This window comes from Condylostylus longicornis, unplaced genomic scaffold (assembly GCF_029603195.1).
Source record: "Condylostylus longicornis isolate FDR11 unplaced genomic scaffold, ASM2960319v2 ptg000048l, whole genome shotgun sequence".
NCBI lineage: Eukaryota > Metazoa > Arthropoda > Insecta > Diptera > Dolichopodidae > Condylostylus > Condylostylus longicornis.
The window spans coordinates 13,056,810-13,075,804 of NW_026578017.1; the positions used below are offsets into that span (position 1 = coordinate 13,056,810).

The following is an 18,995-nucleotide window of genomic DNA, read 5'->3' on the forward strand; positions in this document are numbered from 1 at the left end:
TCTTTCATTCATTAAAATTTTTCATTTTGGTCGTTTTTTCTTTTATCTTTTAAAATTTTTCCATTATAAAATATTTTTCTTTTTAAAATTATTTATGGCGTATATAGAAAAGAGAAAAATAATAAATAACTGCATTTCGTATTTTCTCGATCATTCTCGAATTTTGTAGAAGAAAATTTGTTAAAGAAAGTTCTAAAATAGGTGCAAGATATTTAAAGTAATATCTGATATATACAGCATGTTCACGAATATAAAACTTATTTATTTTCAAAATAAATACATAATTTGTTAGAAACACATTATTATAATTAAAATTTTTTAAATTTTAGAACAGAATTTTATTATAGAGTCATAATATGGCGAAAAATACGATTTTGTTGAACTATCGATCGTAATTAATTTTTAAGTATGTTTAAAGCAAATAAGTAGTATAAATTTGCCAATTAACTTTTGTGTTCAAGTTCAGAATGATGAAAGTTTTAAATATGTTTATCTTACATTATTTAATCGTAAAATATAATGATATTTGATCAATTTTTATTTTATAATTAAAACTCTCTAGGGCTTTTATAGAATTTCATTTCCTTAACTTAACTTAACCTTTTCCGTATATAAAAACTTGAAATATTTAGAATTTTTTTGTATAAATATTAATTTTAAAAATTTAATAAAAATCGTAATTTTAATAATTTAGAAAATCAATTATAAAATGTAGAACACTACATTAATTCATTAAATTTTATTAATTACAGATTCCATGGAATAGCTGCAAATTGCAGGTTTTCAAAATATAATTGAGAAAAATTAATGATTCGAGTTAAATAATTAATCTTTGTTTATGTAATATTATTTAATGCATTTTATTTTATATATAAGAATTAAATATTACAATATTTATGAAAGAAGACTATTTATGGCCATTACTTATTACAAAAAAATCATAAAGTATATTAATTTAATTTCAAATGTAGTATTTTTGTGAAAAATAATGTAACAGTAAAACTCAGTACGCCGTTAAAAATAACGTAATTTAAGCTAGCACACATTTTATATATTGGATAATAAAAAAAATGAAACTGTTATACTCTATTCTTAACTGTTATACCCTATTTATTACAACAGAAAATTTTTAGAATTTCCAGGGATATGGAAGAAAGTACTAACTTTCTAACTCTAACTTAAAAACCTAACCAATTCAATGTATTCAATGAAAAGATATTCTATTCAATCAAGCTTACAAAGGATCTTACTAAAGATATAAAACTATCAACCGGGAGGATGAAAAAAATAAAAAGGAAATTTCCGAAATAAAAAATAAGTTAAAACAGAGAAAAAAAATACGATTTCGCTCCATTTTTTTTCTTTCGTCTCGCATCTTGTGTATTTCGTTACAATTTTGTTGCACTTCAAAAAATATGGAAAAAATAGAAATTTAATTCATTTAAGGCGTTGTTTTTTTATTTTTTTCTTATTTTTGAAATTATTTCGAATTAAATTAAAAACCATTTTTAAAGTGGGCAATGAAATTTTATTTATCATAGCTTCAGTTTTCCCCTCATTTGATCATTTAATTTATGTAAAAAAAAAGAAAAATAAGCAATACAAAAAAACACGTTATTTATATAGCAAAAATTACGCGCTCGTCAATAGAAAAAACAACAATTGCGAAAAAAAAATGCAAGAATAGCAAAAATTGCTATAATTTTTAATCTTTAAAGTTTTTAAAGCTATGCATTAGCTTTACAATTGGTTATGACTTAGGTAAGCATATTTAAGTTGCACTTGCATACATACATATATATGCATTACAATTTGCCATCCATAGATGAATTTATGCGACATTTTATCATCATTATGAAAATTATTATTATGAATTTTAATTGTATTCATAATGCATATATTCATATTATTACTGTACATTTATAGACAACTCAAATATAGTAATAATTGCAAATGTTTACAAATAAAATTATTATAATAAATGGTTTTTAAGCAATATTATGTACATTGAAAATAACTAAAAATCAACATGTATGTAATGTGTAGATACATGTACAATTGGATTTCGCATGTTTAAAAAAATTTCTAAAAATTAATAATCATATAGAAATTATTCAGACTATGATCATTCTTATGGACTGTATTTAATTAATGCTATTATATGCTGTGAGTAGAAATTAATTAAATATCACCAGAAATACTCCCCATACTACAGTCTTATACTATACATTTAAAGACTGCTCATTTATTTGTAAATAATTTAATCATATAAATATATTTAAAATTTATTTTCAGTAATGTTAGGAACTTAATATAACAGCAGTACTTAAAGCTACAAATCCTTGGTCTGAAATCTACCAAAATTAAAACGTTTATAAAAGCTAAAGAATAATTTTACAATATACATTTACATTGCTTAACAAGGTTCTCAAAATAAAGCCTCTCAATCAAAAAATTAAAAGCAATTTAGTACCTATAGAAAATTATTTTACAAAAGCATATTGTGAACCAAGAAATAGATTAATAATAATGAAGCATCTATAAAGAAAACAAAAAATTTGCTTGCAAATAAAATTATTTCTGCAAACTATTTGTATATTATGCAGGTATATAATATATCATATATACATATATTATTACACATCGTATACTCGTATAAAGCAATGTTAAAGTAAAAAACGGTAAAAAATACTAAATATCTATTATAAAAACGCATTCAATGCGTATACATAAAGGCCAAGAAGGCTTTATAGAAATACAGCAAAATTAAAATGATGAGTGCAGATTACCAACTATACCAATCATACCAATGTAATATCTATATAGATACGTGGGTTGAATGATAGTTTATATTGAATTAAAAATTATTGTAGCCGATAGCATTTTAAATGCAATTTATTTTTGCACTCAAACATCAATATGATATATAGAGAAAGTTCTTAATATTAAATTTCTTCTCTCAGTTTCTCATGTAAAATCAAATAAATTAAAAAATTAATGAGCTAACTAAAAATTAAAAAGAAAAAAAGTAATAAAATTTTTATTGGACGCGAAATTTGGCCGAGTATATGAAAAAATATTCTTCAAAATTTTAAAAACTACAGTTATGAACCACATATTGAGCTATTGGGGAAATTTTGCATAAAATCACAAATAAATCAGAATTTATTTGTGATTTTATACAACAGTTTATGTGCTCACATAATTTTCAAATTTATTGCGCCCAGTCGAGCTTTTTTTTTTGAATCAAAATTTTAAATCTGTACTGTAATCAATGAATGACTGTTATTTGAATAAGATCATGTTCCTATATATTGTATAACCAACGTAATTTCAAACAACCGAGCGCCGTTGGTTCGATATTGCAATATAATATTTGGGTTATGCAAAATTTTCGGTAAAAAACGATTGACCTCCTATTCGAATAAGTAAAACATTTGAAATAATGAACAAAAATACACTTTATTTTAAATACAAAAAAAATTGAAAAATAAAGTTTCCTTTTCAAAATTGTCTGCGATAATATTATCAAGAAACTAAAGAAAATCAGAGGCCAATGCATTTATGGTAACAACAGCATAAAATATTTTTTTTTTTAATTTTTAACCATTGTTTTATTTTTTATTGGTTAAATATGCAACAATAAACAGAAATTAAAAAAAAAAAAAACAAAGACTAAAATATGCAATTTAATGCGACAACAATTAACTCTCTTCCATTTTGGATTTTTTTTTAAAGCAACAAAGGTAACGACATAACCGTAGCAGCATCTTAATCGCTTCTTAGTTTTTTTTCTTTTCTTTTTTTTACAGTTTTTGTTTTTTTTTACTTTTTTAATAAAAATTGTAACAAAGTAACTTTTTAGTTCAGTTTTTATTTAAGTAAATTATACAAAAGGTAAACGTAAAAAAGCATTTAAAAAAAATAAAAGACAAAAAAAGAAGAAAAAATCAACACTAAATGAAATAATGAATATGACATGAAACACACGCTTGAAATAAAACAGCATTCAATTGTGATGTGGTGGTAAAACAAAAAAAAATAAAACAAAACTGAACGGTATACGTTCAAAATTGTAAGATTTTTACCGTTTACAAGACAATTCTATCTTTTATTAGAAAATGTAAAAATTTGTGGCACCTGCAGCTGAGTAGAAAAAAGTACTAGAAAATCATCTTTTTTTTCTCAATTTGATTTGAAATTAAGGTAGAATAGTTTCCAATAAAAATGTGCTTAAGGTAGATCATATAAGATTTTATGGTTGGATTTATTTTGGTATTTATTTCATATTAAAGTTTATTTCATGAGAAATTTAGAAAAAATTTGTAATCTTTAAATTTCAAATTTGCCCTTTAATTCCAAACAAAAGATTTAAGTGGGAAACTTCAGTTCATATTTAATTAAAATTAATTCGATAATTTATTTTGCATCATTTGCCAAATATTGAATAAAATTCCAATTAATATAGATTTGCCATTTTTTAATTGCTACGTTCGAATAAACGTAAAGTTTTGACGTATATCATTATATAACGGGTAAAATCTTGACGATCACGATTTACAAGTAGATAATACAAAAATTTGGAAATATGGAATGTCCCGTCTGCGTTTGTCACATAATATTTTCGATCGGTTTTTAAAAGATCAATTCAATCAAATTGTAACAAAGAATTTTAAGCTAATAATATATGTATAGCAAAACGGCTTAATACAACAATCAATGTAAATTCAAAAGCATGTAAAATAAATTATAAATTTACTTATTTATATTATGTACATGATGACATATATACACAATGTTCACTGTCTCTATTGTTTAAAATACAAAATGATAGAATAAATATACTAAAAGACAAGCAAAAGCAAAACACATTTTCATTGAAAAACCCGCTTATATGATTAAAATATGTGAGCGTATACAGATATTTTACATAAAATATACTTAAGTGTATATACATAATACTTGAGAGAATATCGTTATTATTATATGTAGACATCTGGTACCTACATATGGAGATGCTCACTCAATAGATGCTACAATTTTTGCGTTATCTATTATTATTTAAAAAAAAAAAACACATAGTTTTGAATGACATGCCTTTTAGTCAAATATCATGTGCATAAAATGCAACTTACTTTATTTTACTCTCTGGCTACTATTATTATTGTTATTATTACTATACTATTCGCAAAAATTACAATGAAAACAAAAAAGCAAAATTATATATATGAAAAGTGTTTGTGTACATTTTTCTTTGGAATTTTCTTCAATTTCCAATTTATATAAAAATTTTTCATAAATAGATAAATTTTTTCTTTAAAATAAATTGTGTACACAAATATTTTCTCTTTCTATATAAAAACACACCAGATAGAAGCACAGATATACAAAGATGACAAAAATATATATAAAAAAATTTTCCTATATGGAAAAAAAAATTCATCATGAAATTTTTTTTCTACAATTATTTTTTTAGTTTTTCATTATTATTATTATTTTTCATTAACATTTTTATTTCTAACCTAAAGCTATTATCATTCAATCCTCAGTAGCTTAAAGTTACAAAAAAAATACCATTTTATAATTTGCCTTGCATATTTTCTGCATTTATATATAGGCAGTGGTTATTTTATTACTATATAATAAACTAACAATAATAAAATAATTTATGTATATAGAAGAATACAATAGATTTTTATGTATATATGCAACTTTCTTTCTAATATGGTCATTTTTGAAAATATATATGTGCATATGTTTTTAATGAACTCTCCATCATCCATCATCAATTTAATTCAGATCACTTTTTTTCTTCTCTTTTCTATTTTTTAAGTTTTAGACTTAAACCTTTTTCTTATTTTATTTATTGTGTTGTTTATTAAAAATAACAACATAAGAAAAAGCATAATAACGATAACGACAAGTTAAAAAAAAATCATTGTACACGTTCATGTACAACAATCGCCTAAGGGTTAAATAGAAAATATACGCATAACAAATATATGGAAGCACACATTATTATCCAAAATAATAATAAGAGCAGTTAGAGATTGCACATTTTAGTTCAATCATAGTTAACAGATGGCGTATAACTTATTATACAAGCCTTTAAGAGTAATTTAATATAATTTACAAAATGCTATATGTGTATAAATGTGCGTATGGATAAAGTATAAAATGTTTTGTGTGTCTAAGCGATTTTTAAAGTGATTTTATATTGAATTAAATATTGTTATATTTTGTATATATGCATATGTATAGTTAGCCTGTATACCAAATGTATATGATTGGAATGATTACTTTTATTTTTGTTATTTTGCTCTTTTCGTTTTTGTTTTCCTTTTTCATCATTATTACTTAGCTACTGGAAATTAAAAAATTTCTCGCCGATTTCAATGATAATTATTAATTAATTCAATCAGATTTGGTATTTGTATTTCTATACCCATTTATATACATACATATACATATGCATATTTAAGCACCCATAGGTGTATATATGTGATATTAATCGTAAATAATATTTATGCATTAATAATATTACAGATTGTCTCGTTTTAATTAATCAAAATGTGCGAGTATAAAAATGTTAAAGAGACAAAATATATGAAATTTTGATTTATGTGAAAAAATTTATTATTATCATTGATTTTCGTATAAAACATCTTTGAACAGAGTTAAATTTTACGAATTGGTGAAGTTGATTGTCGAAAAATGTTTGCACTCTTTGTTTTAAATGCGTTCTTTTAAAGATGTCAATTCAGGAGTTTTAATTTGAATGCCAATACATATCTGAATTTGTCTGAAAATTTGTAAAAATTCACTACTGTGAACATTAGAAACAACAGCTTTGTTGGTGAATACAAAAAAAAATGAGTAAAATTTTAGAGGTTATTCGAATTACTGAAAATTTACTATTAAATTTACAATTAATGTACAGTAACCTTTGCTTTATTATTGTTACGGATCTATACAAATCAAACTATGCTTTAGATATTTAGAATTAAAGAAATAGTATATAGATTTTGAAACGGACAAAATTAAAATCTTAATTTTTCAATCAAATATATCTAAAGTTACTAAAGTTATTTATAATTTCCTGTTTGTTAAAATAGGTCCTCGTTGTTTGTTATAATTAAAAATCTAATCTATAATTTTTAATGAGACAACTTGTACTCATATTCGTAACACATACACTCATTCACTTATAACATGTAAGATTTGAGTTAGAGGGCTAAAATTAAAGAAGTAGGAAGGAGATTGATTTTAATTACAAAATTTTTTTTTATAATATTTTATTATTCTTTCTTTATTGTTTTTTTTTCTTTACTTTTATAAGTAAGTTAAAAATAACAGAATTTTTAAACGTTTTAAATTACAACTATTTTTGATGTAGTTTTAATTTTTTTTATTCTTTTGTTTTCTTTTTGCCTTTATTGTTTTGAATTCAAGGAAGAAAATTGTTTATATATTTATACAGTATAAATTTTCTTTTTAATTTCTTTAACTCTCTCCTAAATTGGAGACATTATTTATTTGCCATGGGAAATTTTCGTTTAAGAAATATTTTTAATATATGTTAGAATTATTTGAAATTTCCAACGAATTAAGAGTAAAATTGAAGAGGAAAGAAAAAAATTCAAAATATTAAAATGGGGTAATAAAGAAAAAGTTTTTTTTTTATGTTTGAGAATTAACAATTTTTAAAATTAATTTTTTTTTAATTAAAAATGCAATGTTACAATGTTTATTTTTACATGCATATTGAAAATATTGTTGAATTAATAAATTAAATTGAAAATAAAATATCACGCTTAGATTTTACGTGTATGCTGTGCTTTTAAGGAAATGATTTTTCAAAGAGAAACTTAAACACTAATATTAAATGTTCATACATTAAATTAATAAATTATTATTTACTGGTTTCATTGGAGGAAACCATATGAACTAAAAGGACATGCACCCTAAAAATATCCATGTTATTAACAAGTAGAGAAGAAATTTTGTTATGAAACTTGAAATCGTTAGATTATCATTAAACAAGTATGTTGTAGCAAAAACAAAATTTTTCTCTTTTTTAGCTTTTTAATTGCAGTTAATTATAATTATTTATGAATATGAAAAACTTTAACTAAATAAAAATTTTATCAGTTAAAATAAACTACTCAATTCTATCACTTGAAATCATTCAAGTTTCTCACTTCAGTCTTTTGATTTATATATTTAATATTTATGTTGTTACGAGTTATAATTTGTATGCATACTAATCACAAATTATAGATTGCAAATAGATTCAGTTAATAAATTACAAAAACTTCCTATATTTAATATGAGAAATAAAAATTAATTTAATAAGATTTCATATTATTGAAAAAAAATTGTTCGTCATTTGCTAAACCCTTTAACTTAATATATTAACTACAGTTTTATAATATAAATTACCTGTTGTATATTATTTTGATCTCTAGGTGTTATAGCATCAGCACCAATTCCGCTATCCGGACTTGGTAAATCAACAGTTAAACCAGTTGCTGTTACAGTTTTTGCATACACTGGTGTACCATTTTTTGTTGTATGTGTCGTTGTAAAACGTCCTTCATATGTTGTACCTGGTTGTGGTCCATCATTACTATCACCATAAATAGTACGTGCTGTTGGTGCATAACTAGCTGGTCCATCTGGTGTAAAATATTCACGATAATATGGTTCTGATATAAATGTTGAATTTGGTCCTGTTGCCAGTCTTGTTGTATACATTCCATATTGATCAGTTGTAACATAGGGACCAGGACTTGGTGATTGTTTTGGAAAATTTGTACCAGATGTTCCAGAATTACCTGAACCAGTTTGATGTGGACCCTAATTTTTAATTTTACAAATTAGAATATATTGTTTTTTTTTTTTAATATATTATGTATAACAAAATTTTATTAGCATTTAATATATTTGCACTTACTTGAAGGTAAATTTGAGTGCCGCCTGTGGCAGCATACATTGTATCGTTTTGTGGACTACCGGGACTTGGTGGAGGTTCTTTAATTTGTATTGATGGTGATGGTGATTGTACAACTAACACCTATAAGAATTATTAAAATAAAAAAATATATTAATAATAAAAATAAATTCTTTTTTAGTTTTTCAAATTAAACTAACAATTTTTTTTTCGTTTTGTTTGTCATAGAAACCAATTATCACTTTTGTTTTCGATTTGTTTTTTTTTTCTTTGTTATTTCAGCAAATTTAAGTATACATAAATATATTTTATTTCAAAACTAATACAAAAAGTAACCGGTAGGTGTTAATTAATAGTGTTTTTACTATTATTCGCTAATTATTTAACTATTATCTTTGTACTAAAATTCAATATATATATTCGATAGATAAATAAAATTAAATAAAAAGTTACGGTATGCGATCGCTTTTTAAAGGAGTGCTATTCAAAAAAATATTTTGTCGAAATTAAACATTGCAAATATGATACCTCAAAATAACACATACAAAAAATTAAATTAAGAATTATTCAAGAGCACATTTACTAAATTACGGTCATTAATACTATAATTGAAATTTAATTATGAAAAAATTAAAATTAAATGTAATTCTACTGAAAATTAATAATTAAATTTAATAAATCTCTAAGGTTATATTTTGTTACTTATGTTGCCAAAAAGGAGGGTTTTTCAACGAAAAATTGGCGAAGAAATCTCGTTCAGAATTATGATTATAAAACAGAAAAATGAAAATATCTTAAAATATAAAACATTCTTTGAAAATATCTCGAAAAAGCAACAAAATTTCTATTCTTTTTCAGAAGTAAAACGTAACCAATAAACATAAAATATTAGAGTTTAACATTAATTTTCGTTGCAAATTATATCAGAGCATTCATTTAAATAAGCCTGTTGTAATTGTAAGTCAGTTAGAATTTTAAAAGTGTTAGAGGGTGCAAAACGAATTTTTGCCATTACAATTAACTAGTTTTCTTTGATTTTTGACTGATTCAACAATTCGAGAATCAAAGTAAGATTTCATAGCATTAAAGATACACAAAATAAAAATTAAAAATTAAAAAAAATTTTATTTTTTTTTTATGGGTTCTCGCTCAATCTTAAATTAAACCTCGTAATTTTATTATTATTACCATTCGTAAATTGATATCGAATTTCCGTATACAAAAAAAAAATTAAATATAAATTAAAAAATTTTTTTTTTTTAATTGAGAAAAGCATATAAAAATAAATTGTGCTCAGTTTTTTTTTTCGCCAATGATTATTATTATATCACTTTTAGCCTAAATAGTAATTGTCCTCGCCCACATATTGACAATGAAAAATTAAAAGCATAAAATGCTTTCAACAAAACAATAAATAAAAAGAAGAGATCCAAGAAGAAACTTTTAAATTTTAAGAATAAAATTTGCAAAAGTAGAAGAAAATTAAAAAAAAAAGAATATGCAATAAAAAATTTTATTTTATCATTTTATAAGATGACAGATGCTAATAAAAGTTCTTTTAATTAAAGTTATTATATACGGTTGCCCTCTCTTCCTCCTCCTCTACTAAACATTCGTCTATTTTTGTCTTGGAAATTATTGACTGTCCCTTATTAACTTTTTACAATATTCACCTGTTGATTCATTTTTTTTTTGTATTTTATGCATATAAGGTGAATTAAAAAAAAATTGTAAAAAATTAATTTTGACCTTTTAATTCACGATATATGTCTATGCATATATATATACATGCACATTAAATACACAAATAATAAAATACCAAGAAATTTCACGGTTAAAGGTAATTCGCTCATAAGTAATAAAATGTTCGCGTAAATGATTAGTGTCATATATACTTAAAAATATGATGGCTGCAAAAAATAAGGAAAAAATTGGCGTATTACGCTTCTTAAAATGTTTATATTTTATATTTGTTTTTTCATTTTTTAATTCCATTGTCATTTACTTAATTAAAGAGTATGATTTGACTTAAAGCCTTTATTAAGAGAGTTTTAACATTTATCATATTAAAAAAAAAGAAATAGAATTTAAATAAAATTCGAAAATTTATATGACAGAACTTCTATGATTTTGTTTAAATTTGGAATAGTTTCGAGCAGAACTATGTAGAGTTGTCAATATTCTAGGGTAAATAAAGCAAAGAGAAAAGCCATTTGTGCGAAAGTTCCATTAAACAGAGTAAATAATCGCCGATTTCATTTCGATGTTCTTGAATCGGAGCAAATGTTTCTGTGATATAGAATAAGTTTGTCCATTATTAAAAACTGAATTTTCTTTGAAAAAATATTTACATAAGCTTATATGTTAGTCGTTGGAACTATCAACTATATGTCAGTCGTTGGAACTATTGAAATTTTGTTAAAACAATTACAGGAGACACTAGCTTATAACTCAAATTCTCTGCTATTTTATACACGTTACTCTTACATTTCATATGTAAATGTAAAAAATTAAAAATTAAAACGAAAATTAAAAATTTTACTACCATAGTTAAAGTATAATTTATATCACATCACTCAATAGCCACATTAAATTATCACAAATCACACATTACAACTTATTTATAGTCTTAAATTTTATTTTTTGTTACTATAACATTTTGCTAAGCATAAAATAAATTAAGGCGGAAAAACAAATACTTAATTGTGAAAATAAAATATTTGTTTCTATATATAAAAAATTTTATTACAATGAATAAATTATAATATATATATATATATATGTATCAAATAAAAAAAATATATAATTCGACGATAATGATGTACGAAATTAAATATTCGTTACTTTTTTAACACCATAGAAATGCGGAAATTAGTTTGAAAAATAAAAAGACTAGATTAATTAAAATTTTATTAATTATACTTAATTTAATTTTTTTTTTTGGGAATTAATTTAATTTCTTTCAATATAATTGTTGATAAGATAAAATAGTAACATTTTCAAGGACATTTAATTGAAATAATAAAAATTTATTGAAATCTCTTTAAAATCTTAAAAATATAAAATTATGCGGTAAAACTAATTTAGAAAGAGTGAATATATTATAATAAAATTTTATGTAATAGTGTATATACATCCCTTCACTTAATAATAAAATAGAAAACCTTAAATAGCACATATGACATTCATACGGTATAATAATAGAATCGAAATAATGGAATCAAAACGAGTTTAAATTATCATTTACCCTTTATTTCTTTTTTATAATTACGCCACATACATTTACAGAATTATTACTATTGTAGATTGTAGATTGCAAAGAAGGGGTAACAGTGCAAATTAGTACTACATTTAAATATATTATTATCGGAATCTTCTGAATGGAAAAATTTTTAGGGTTATCCCCAAATATGCGGAATACACACTGCGTGGCTATCAAAAATTCTATAATTCTGCTACAACATTCCAATAGTTAACAACTCTACAATATAATTTTGTTAATAAATTGTGTATATACAATTAACAAAAAATTTTTATTAAATAAGTAGCGAATTAAATTTTAACAACGCACACTTTAACGTGGACATTCAAAACTGTTTCAAGGCGCAACAATTTTAAGATTTCTCATATAAAGCATGGCTCGTTCATATTAGTATAGTCTTGATTCAATATTATGGCACAATGGTCCTTAGAAGAGCTTAAATGCTGTTGTAATAGGCGAGCAATAATTGTCTGAAATCAGTTTGAACGCAAATTTATTTCGTCAATATAAAACACTATTGTGTTTATTCATAAATATCAATCCAAAAATTCTTTCTGAAAAATTTCTCTCACTTTATGATTCGAATTAGTCAAATTTAACAAAAAAAAACAACTTACGCGTAAATTTTTTTAACAATATTTAATCAAGAACCCTTTCGTTAAAAAAAAAACAAAAATTAGTAACACAACATGAGAATACCTAATAATTGATTCCCTCTATTATATGATGTGGGTTCATAGATCAATCAAATTAAAAAAATTAAAAAAAAAAAAACAAAAATAAAAAGGAAATTAAAAAATTTAAAAATAATGAACTTTTCATCATTTTACAAATTAGAGGTCAGTTTTATCGTCATAAAACACACACAAAATCGAAACTCAAACATAATAGAAAAAAAAACACAAATTAGTTAAATGTCAGAATTTAATTAAATAACAATTAATAATTTCACCTTAAATTGTCATTAATTACTTACTTAATTATTTAATAACAATTTTTGTTTATTGCTCGATTTCATTTTCATTATTTCAATGTTAAAAAATGCTTTCACCTTCATACACGTGCCATTAATATGTAATCATACAATTTATGTCATACTGTTTGTATGACGACAAACAAATGTTTTACTTGTTTTGTATATCTATGTACTAGTATTAATGAAAGGAATTCAAATATTAAGTACCTGTTTATTTTTATATAATTGTTTTGATTTTACAATGCTACCTACATATTCGAACATTTTTTACCGTTATGTCAAAAAGAAACCAAAATTACATTTATTCCTTTTTTGAAAAAAATTTTCCAGTTTTTTTTTTATTTTGTCTTTGGGACCAATTTTCGATTTGCGATCTTTTATCGTTTAAAAGGTCTAAAATGCAATTTTCACAAAAAAATGTGTTATTGAATTGTGATTTTAGAATACAAAATAAAAATAAAAGCAACAAAAATTACCATACAACCATCATAATATTTTACCTCTCATCCAAAATAATTTTCAGTTTTCAGTTTACAACCTATCTCAATTTTTAATCTTAAACGAACCATTAATTAAATTGTGATTAAAACTGTCTTCGTCTCATGCAAAAAGAAATACAACAATAACAACATAAAATTACTTTTGTTTTTTTCTTAGACTTGACAACCTTCGAAAATATTCTGCATAAAATGACAAACCGAAATAACAAAATATGGAAAATTTTTTTGTATATAAGAAGGAGAAGAACAAGTTGCACTACTAGTTCATTGTAATATTTGAAAGTTAGAAAGGGATAAATACAAATTGTATTATTGAAAATATTTTCATCTTTATACTAATTATTATAATTTTTATATTTTTATTTAATTAACTCTAAAAAATATTTTAAGAGTAATATTTTACATATGACATAATAATATTATTGTATATGAAAGTTATAATCATAATAATGCCCCTAAGAAAACTGAAAAAAAGATAGTTAAATCAGTAATAACAGTAATAGTTGACCGTGTTAACAATGCGAAACCCGTATGAGTGTTTTCTATAGTTCCTATTCAAAGTTTAGTAGAATGTTGCAGATATTATTAAATTTATTTTAAATTTTTGCGGTATGCAAAAGTTATTCTTGTAATCGTTTTGTAACTGTAGTAAGTATTTGTGCAACTGCAACCAATTAGGAAATTCATTTATTATAAATTTAAACATTGTAATCTTTTGTTGCCAGTACATAACCAAATTATTTTTGAGTTTACATATAACACAAAAATTGTAAGAAATTATGCAACCACAACTAAATTTTATCGAATTTTAGGCCCTACTACTATAGATATTTATGTTTTATGATTTATATGATATGATTGAATTATTTTTGAGAGTTGTGTTTCAGCTTCAATCAAACCAAATAAAATAGTTTTTGAGCTATCGCTGGTTCAGACGGACTGATTGACTGAGAGTCTTAGCTGAATCGTCTGGAAATTCGAGGCTAGTCAAAGTCATATACTTATGCAATAATATATGTATGTCAGACATCTATTTCATAGAATTACAAACGGAGTCAAATATTTATAATACCCTTGGAATACAAACGAACATACGGGTACAATAACAATTACCTTTGAACTTCACAACAATTAAAACTTGTTACATTTTATTTATTTATACAATTTATTTTAAATAAGAAGAAGGGAAAGGAATAAGTAAGTATACCTCAACTTTCTAAAACAAATCCATAAAAAAAAATAAAAATGTTTATTAATTCAAGGCATCCCTGTCCAGTTTGTATTGGATAACTCAGAATGAAATATACTTGTGCTATAGTTGGGATGATTATACAACTTTTTTTTTGTTAAATTTCAAACAAGTTTCTCATAAATTTGAAATTATGAATAAAGATATATATTTATATATATCTATAAATGTGCATTTTAATACACTTAATTTTAATACTAATAATATACTAAAATGACAACGATAATTAATATTATGATGATTGTATAATAAAGGTTGAAAGTGATTGGAAATAAAATTTTGTTATAATTTTAAGTGTTACAATTTTTTTGAAAGACAAAATTAACAGCAAACCAGTTATAAAATTATGGATTACGTAGTAGATAAAATATTATAACGAATTTTAGAGACATTTCATTGAAAAGGATGAAAAATTTAAGAAATTTTAATATTAAGTTTCAAAATGAATAAAATGAATAATCCTTGTTGTTATTAAATAAATAAAACTTCGACAAACTACACTATATTTATAATACCTTAATGATATTCACTTGTTTTCATGTGTGTCTTGCTTTATGGCATTAAATGAAAAATTGTGCATTACTATGTCACAATTGTCCAAAACTATTAATTTGAGTAGCTGTACAATGAGCCTTATTCTAGTTGTCGAAGTAGAGCGACAATTGTCGTCACGACTTGAATTTGATATTCTAAATGGCGATTAAAGTGACACGTGTCGTGGAATAGCGGGAAAATGTGTTTCAGGTATATTCCAGTTGTCGTTGTAGAGCGACACATGTCGTAGTGAAACGACGTTTTTTGTCGAAAAGTATTTAACAAGTGACAAGCGAGATGGATACACCAAAAATATAAGTTTAAACAAAACAATTTAATAAAAATATAAAAAATAATAAATTTTGTAATTTAATACATAAATAACGGTTTGAAAGTCTGTAATAGCTTATAAATCTGTGAATAAAATAAAATGTTTGTAACTAATGTATTTGAAAAAATTATTATCTTACACTCCATTTGGCAAATCCAATGGATTAGAACTGTCCCTAATCTTAAATCTTTTGATCCTTAATTGTTGCTTTTTTTCAATTTCATCACTCTCGGAGTCTGATGAATCCATAAACCATAATGCAAATGACGACATTTTTTATTTCCCTCGTATTTAAAAAAATAAATATATACACCGAATTTTTTTTTTTAGTTTACTCGCCAAAATTTCTTTTTAAAATGTATCAATTTCACTTGAAACGTTTCATTTTCGTTTATTTCTCGCAGTCACGTCACTCGACAACTAGAATACCATATTTCAAATGATGTGACAACGACAACGACAAATGTCACGTAAGTGACGCGACAACTAGAATAAGGCTCAATATGAAGGCTTTTAATATATAAGGATTATTTTCAAATATTTCTTCTCTTTTCAAATTTCGCCTAAACATTTATTTTCTTAAAAGCTGCCAACATTATTTTGAAATCAAAATATAATAGCTACCATACAACTTCAAAAATAGTATAATTATTACTTTGAAACATACTAAATTTATTTGGTCAGAATTTATACAAATCATTTTGACAAAGACCATCTCTATTTGACAAACAATAATCGTTACACAAGCCCTTACTTCGTTTCTGACCTTATTTCGAGCACGATGCGTCAAAAATTAAAAAATTTTTAAAATTAAAAACCAATTAATAACTTAAAATAAATAAAAGAGTAAATGAATAAAATCTCAAATTTGTACCTAAATCATGGAAAAATTCTCTTCCTATGAGTACAAGAATAACAAGTGCGCTGTCAATTAAATTCTACCTTTTTACGATATTATAAAAATTCCATTAACAAATCATAAAAACGTACATATACATATACTTACGAGTAATTTTCTTTTTGTAATTTTTTTAAGTACTTTTGCAAACGCAATTTAGCACTCATTAATTATTAATTTATTCATAAAATTCTTAAGGAAAAACAGAAAACTCATAAAAGCATCATTTAATTGAAGTTTTGATTTTCTTATTTTTTTTTTTGTTTTATTTTTTAATTATTTCTTCAGATTTATTTTTGAGACGATCTGTTAATTTGACGGTTTCATAACGTTTATATATATGCAAAACGAAAAACCGCAATAAATGCGCGTGACTCAAAATGCTACTGAACTTTAGCACTTTATATAAAGTTAAAAAATAAGTTAACAAAATTAATTGCAGAAATTGCATAAGGAATGCAAAAAAATCAAAAAAAAAAGAAAGCAAAGAAAAAAATTCTTTACAAAAAAATTGTACAAATTGAAAAAGGTTAAAAAATTTTCACTCATAAAAATCTTATGACCGAATGTACAATAGGAGGAACAAGTAATAAAAGGACTTGTTGAATATTTAATTAAATTATAATTGAAGTTTTACTTGTAAGTATGCATTTTTAATTTGCATTATAAAATATTTCACAATATTGATTTTTTTTATACTTTTTTAAAAGATATGCAAGAATTAAAAAAATATAGGGTGAAAATGTATTCTCCTTTCGATGACTCATTAATTTTTAAATGCAAGTAAACATGTAGAAGATGAGATTTTTATAATCTGAAGCTGACTTGGATTGAAATTTTTCGATTTTTGACGTAAAATTCTCTAAAAACTTTTTTTTTTTACATTAAAAAATATTTTAAAAATCTGAAGTGAAATCCAGCAATTTATCAAAAATAATCCTGTTTACACATTTGATCAAGTAGAATTTTTAAAAATTTTACGATCGTAAATGTTACTTAAACTTAAATAATTTCGATTACAAGTCATAATATCGTATATTCCATTTTTTAAATGATTCCATTGAGGCATGAAAACTTTAGACTATGTCGAATTTTTCTCAAATTTTCAGTTAGAAAATAATTCTCACTTAATACCCTATTAATCTATCAGAGAATTTTGGGCTGCAATCAATGAACAATGAACTGAAAAATTCTATATTAGTGGCAAATATTGAACAATACGAACATTAAACTATGAGTAAAAATTGAACAATAAAAAAATAAACTAAAAAAAATTAGAACCAGAAGTTTCTAGAAGGCAAGCATACATAAAAAAATTTTACTTTCCTTAAAATATCTTTTAAATATTTTCAAATCTCAATATGAAATTCTATTTATATTTATTAAACGTTAACAGTTAATATTTAAAATGAATCATCCTTTTAACATTCTTCACTAGTTCATTTATGAAAGTAAAAAATGAGTCATAATATAAAGGCTCTTCTCATATACGACATTATTTGTAAAAACTAACATAAAAATACGTGAATACCAACTTCTCATTAAATTCAATCCAAAATATGTTAAAATAAAACAAGTATAATTATAAAATAAATTAATTAAATATTATTTAAAAAAAAAACAAATACTTGTATTTTAAAATATATTTAAATTAAAACTTGAAATTAATTTAAAAACTAGTAATGTACCCAAGTAACGGGTATTACTAAAATGTATGTTTGAATCAGGTACAAGAAAGTTCTGTTTTATTTTTAGAACAAAACTTTTAAGGTTATTAATCTGATTTTATATTATAACAAACAGGATTAATAATAATGTCGAGAATCGAACAAATACTCAAACATGAAACAAGAAATAATTTTAAAAAATCCCTGAATTAATAAAATACACAATAAATTTTTGTTGAAATTTTTAATGGTTTGCAATAAAAATTATTGATAAACTGATGCATATTATAGCATTGCCTAATTTTAAACAAAAGAATATGCCCAAAATCCCTTATTCATCTGATGATGCTTAAGTATCACGAAACAACAATTTGACAACGTTCTAAAAGGGATGTCTAACATGATAGAAAACTTGAGTTAACTTGAGTCGGCTGGTCAAGTCGGCTATTAAAAGTTTCATTTCCTTGTTTTATTACTGAACTTTATTCACACATGCTTACGTTTATTGCTAACTTGTTATTTATTTATGCTAACAAAAAACAGATTTTTGCAGATTTAACACTAAATTCAACATAAGAGACGCGTTAAATAAACAAAACAATGTTAGTAAACAAATACATTTTCA

At 23.5% G+C, this 18,995-nt stretch overlaps 1 protein-coding gene across 2 annotated transcripts in view; it reads right to left on the reverse strand.

Annotated features, from left to right (window-relative positions):
- The window catches only part of LOC129611180 (protein grainyhead), a 249,900-nt gene that overhangs the window by 129,841 nt on the left and 101,064 nt on the right, over nucleotides 1–18,995 (reverse strand). For both annotated transcript variants that reach the window (XM_055524173.1, XM_055524174.1), the window contains exons 4-5: nucleotides 8,957–9,076; nucleotides 8,443–8,859 (exon numbers count right to left, since the gene is read on the reverse strand). In XM_055524173.1, coding sequence (XP_055380148.1) covers nucleotides 8,443–8,859; nucleotides 8,957–9,076 — 537 coding nt within the window. The remainder of the gene's footprint in view (nucleotides 1–8,442; nucleotides 8,860–8,956; nucleotides 9,077–18,995) is intronic.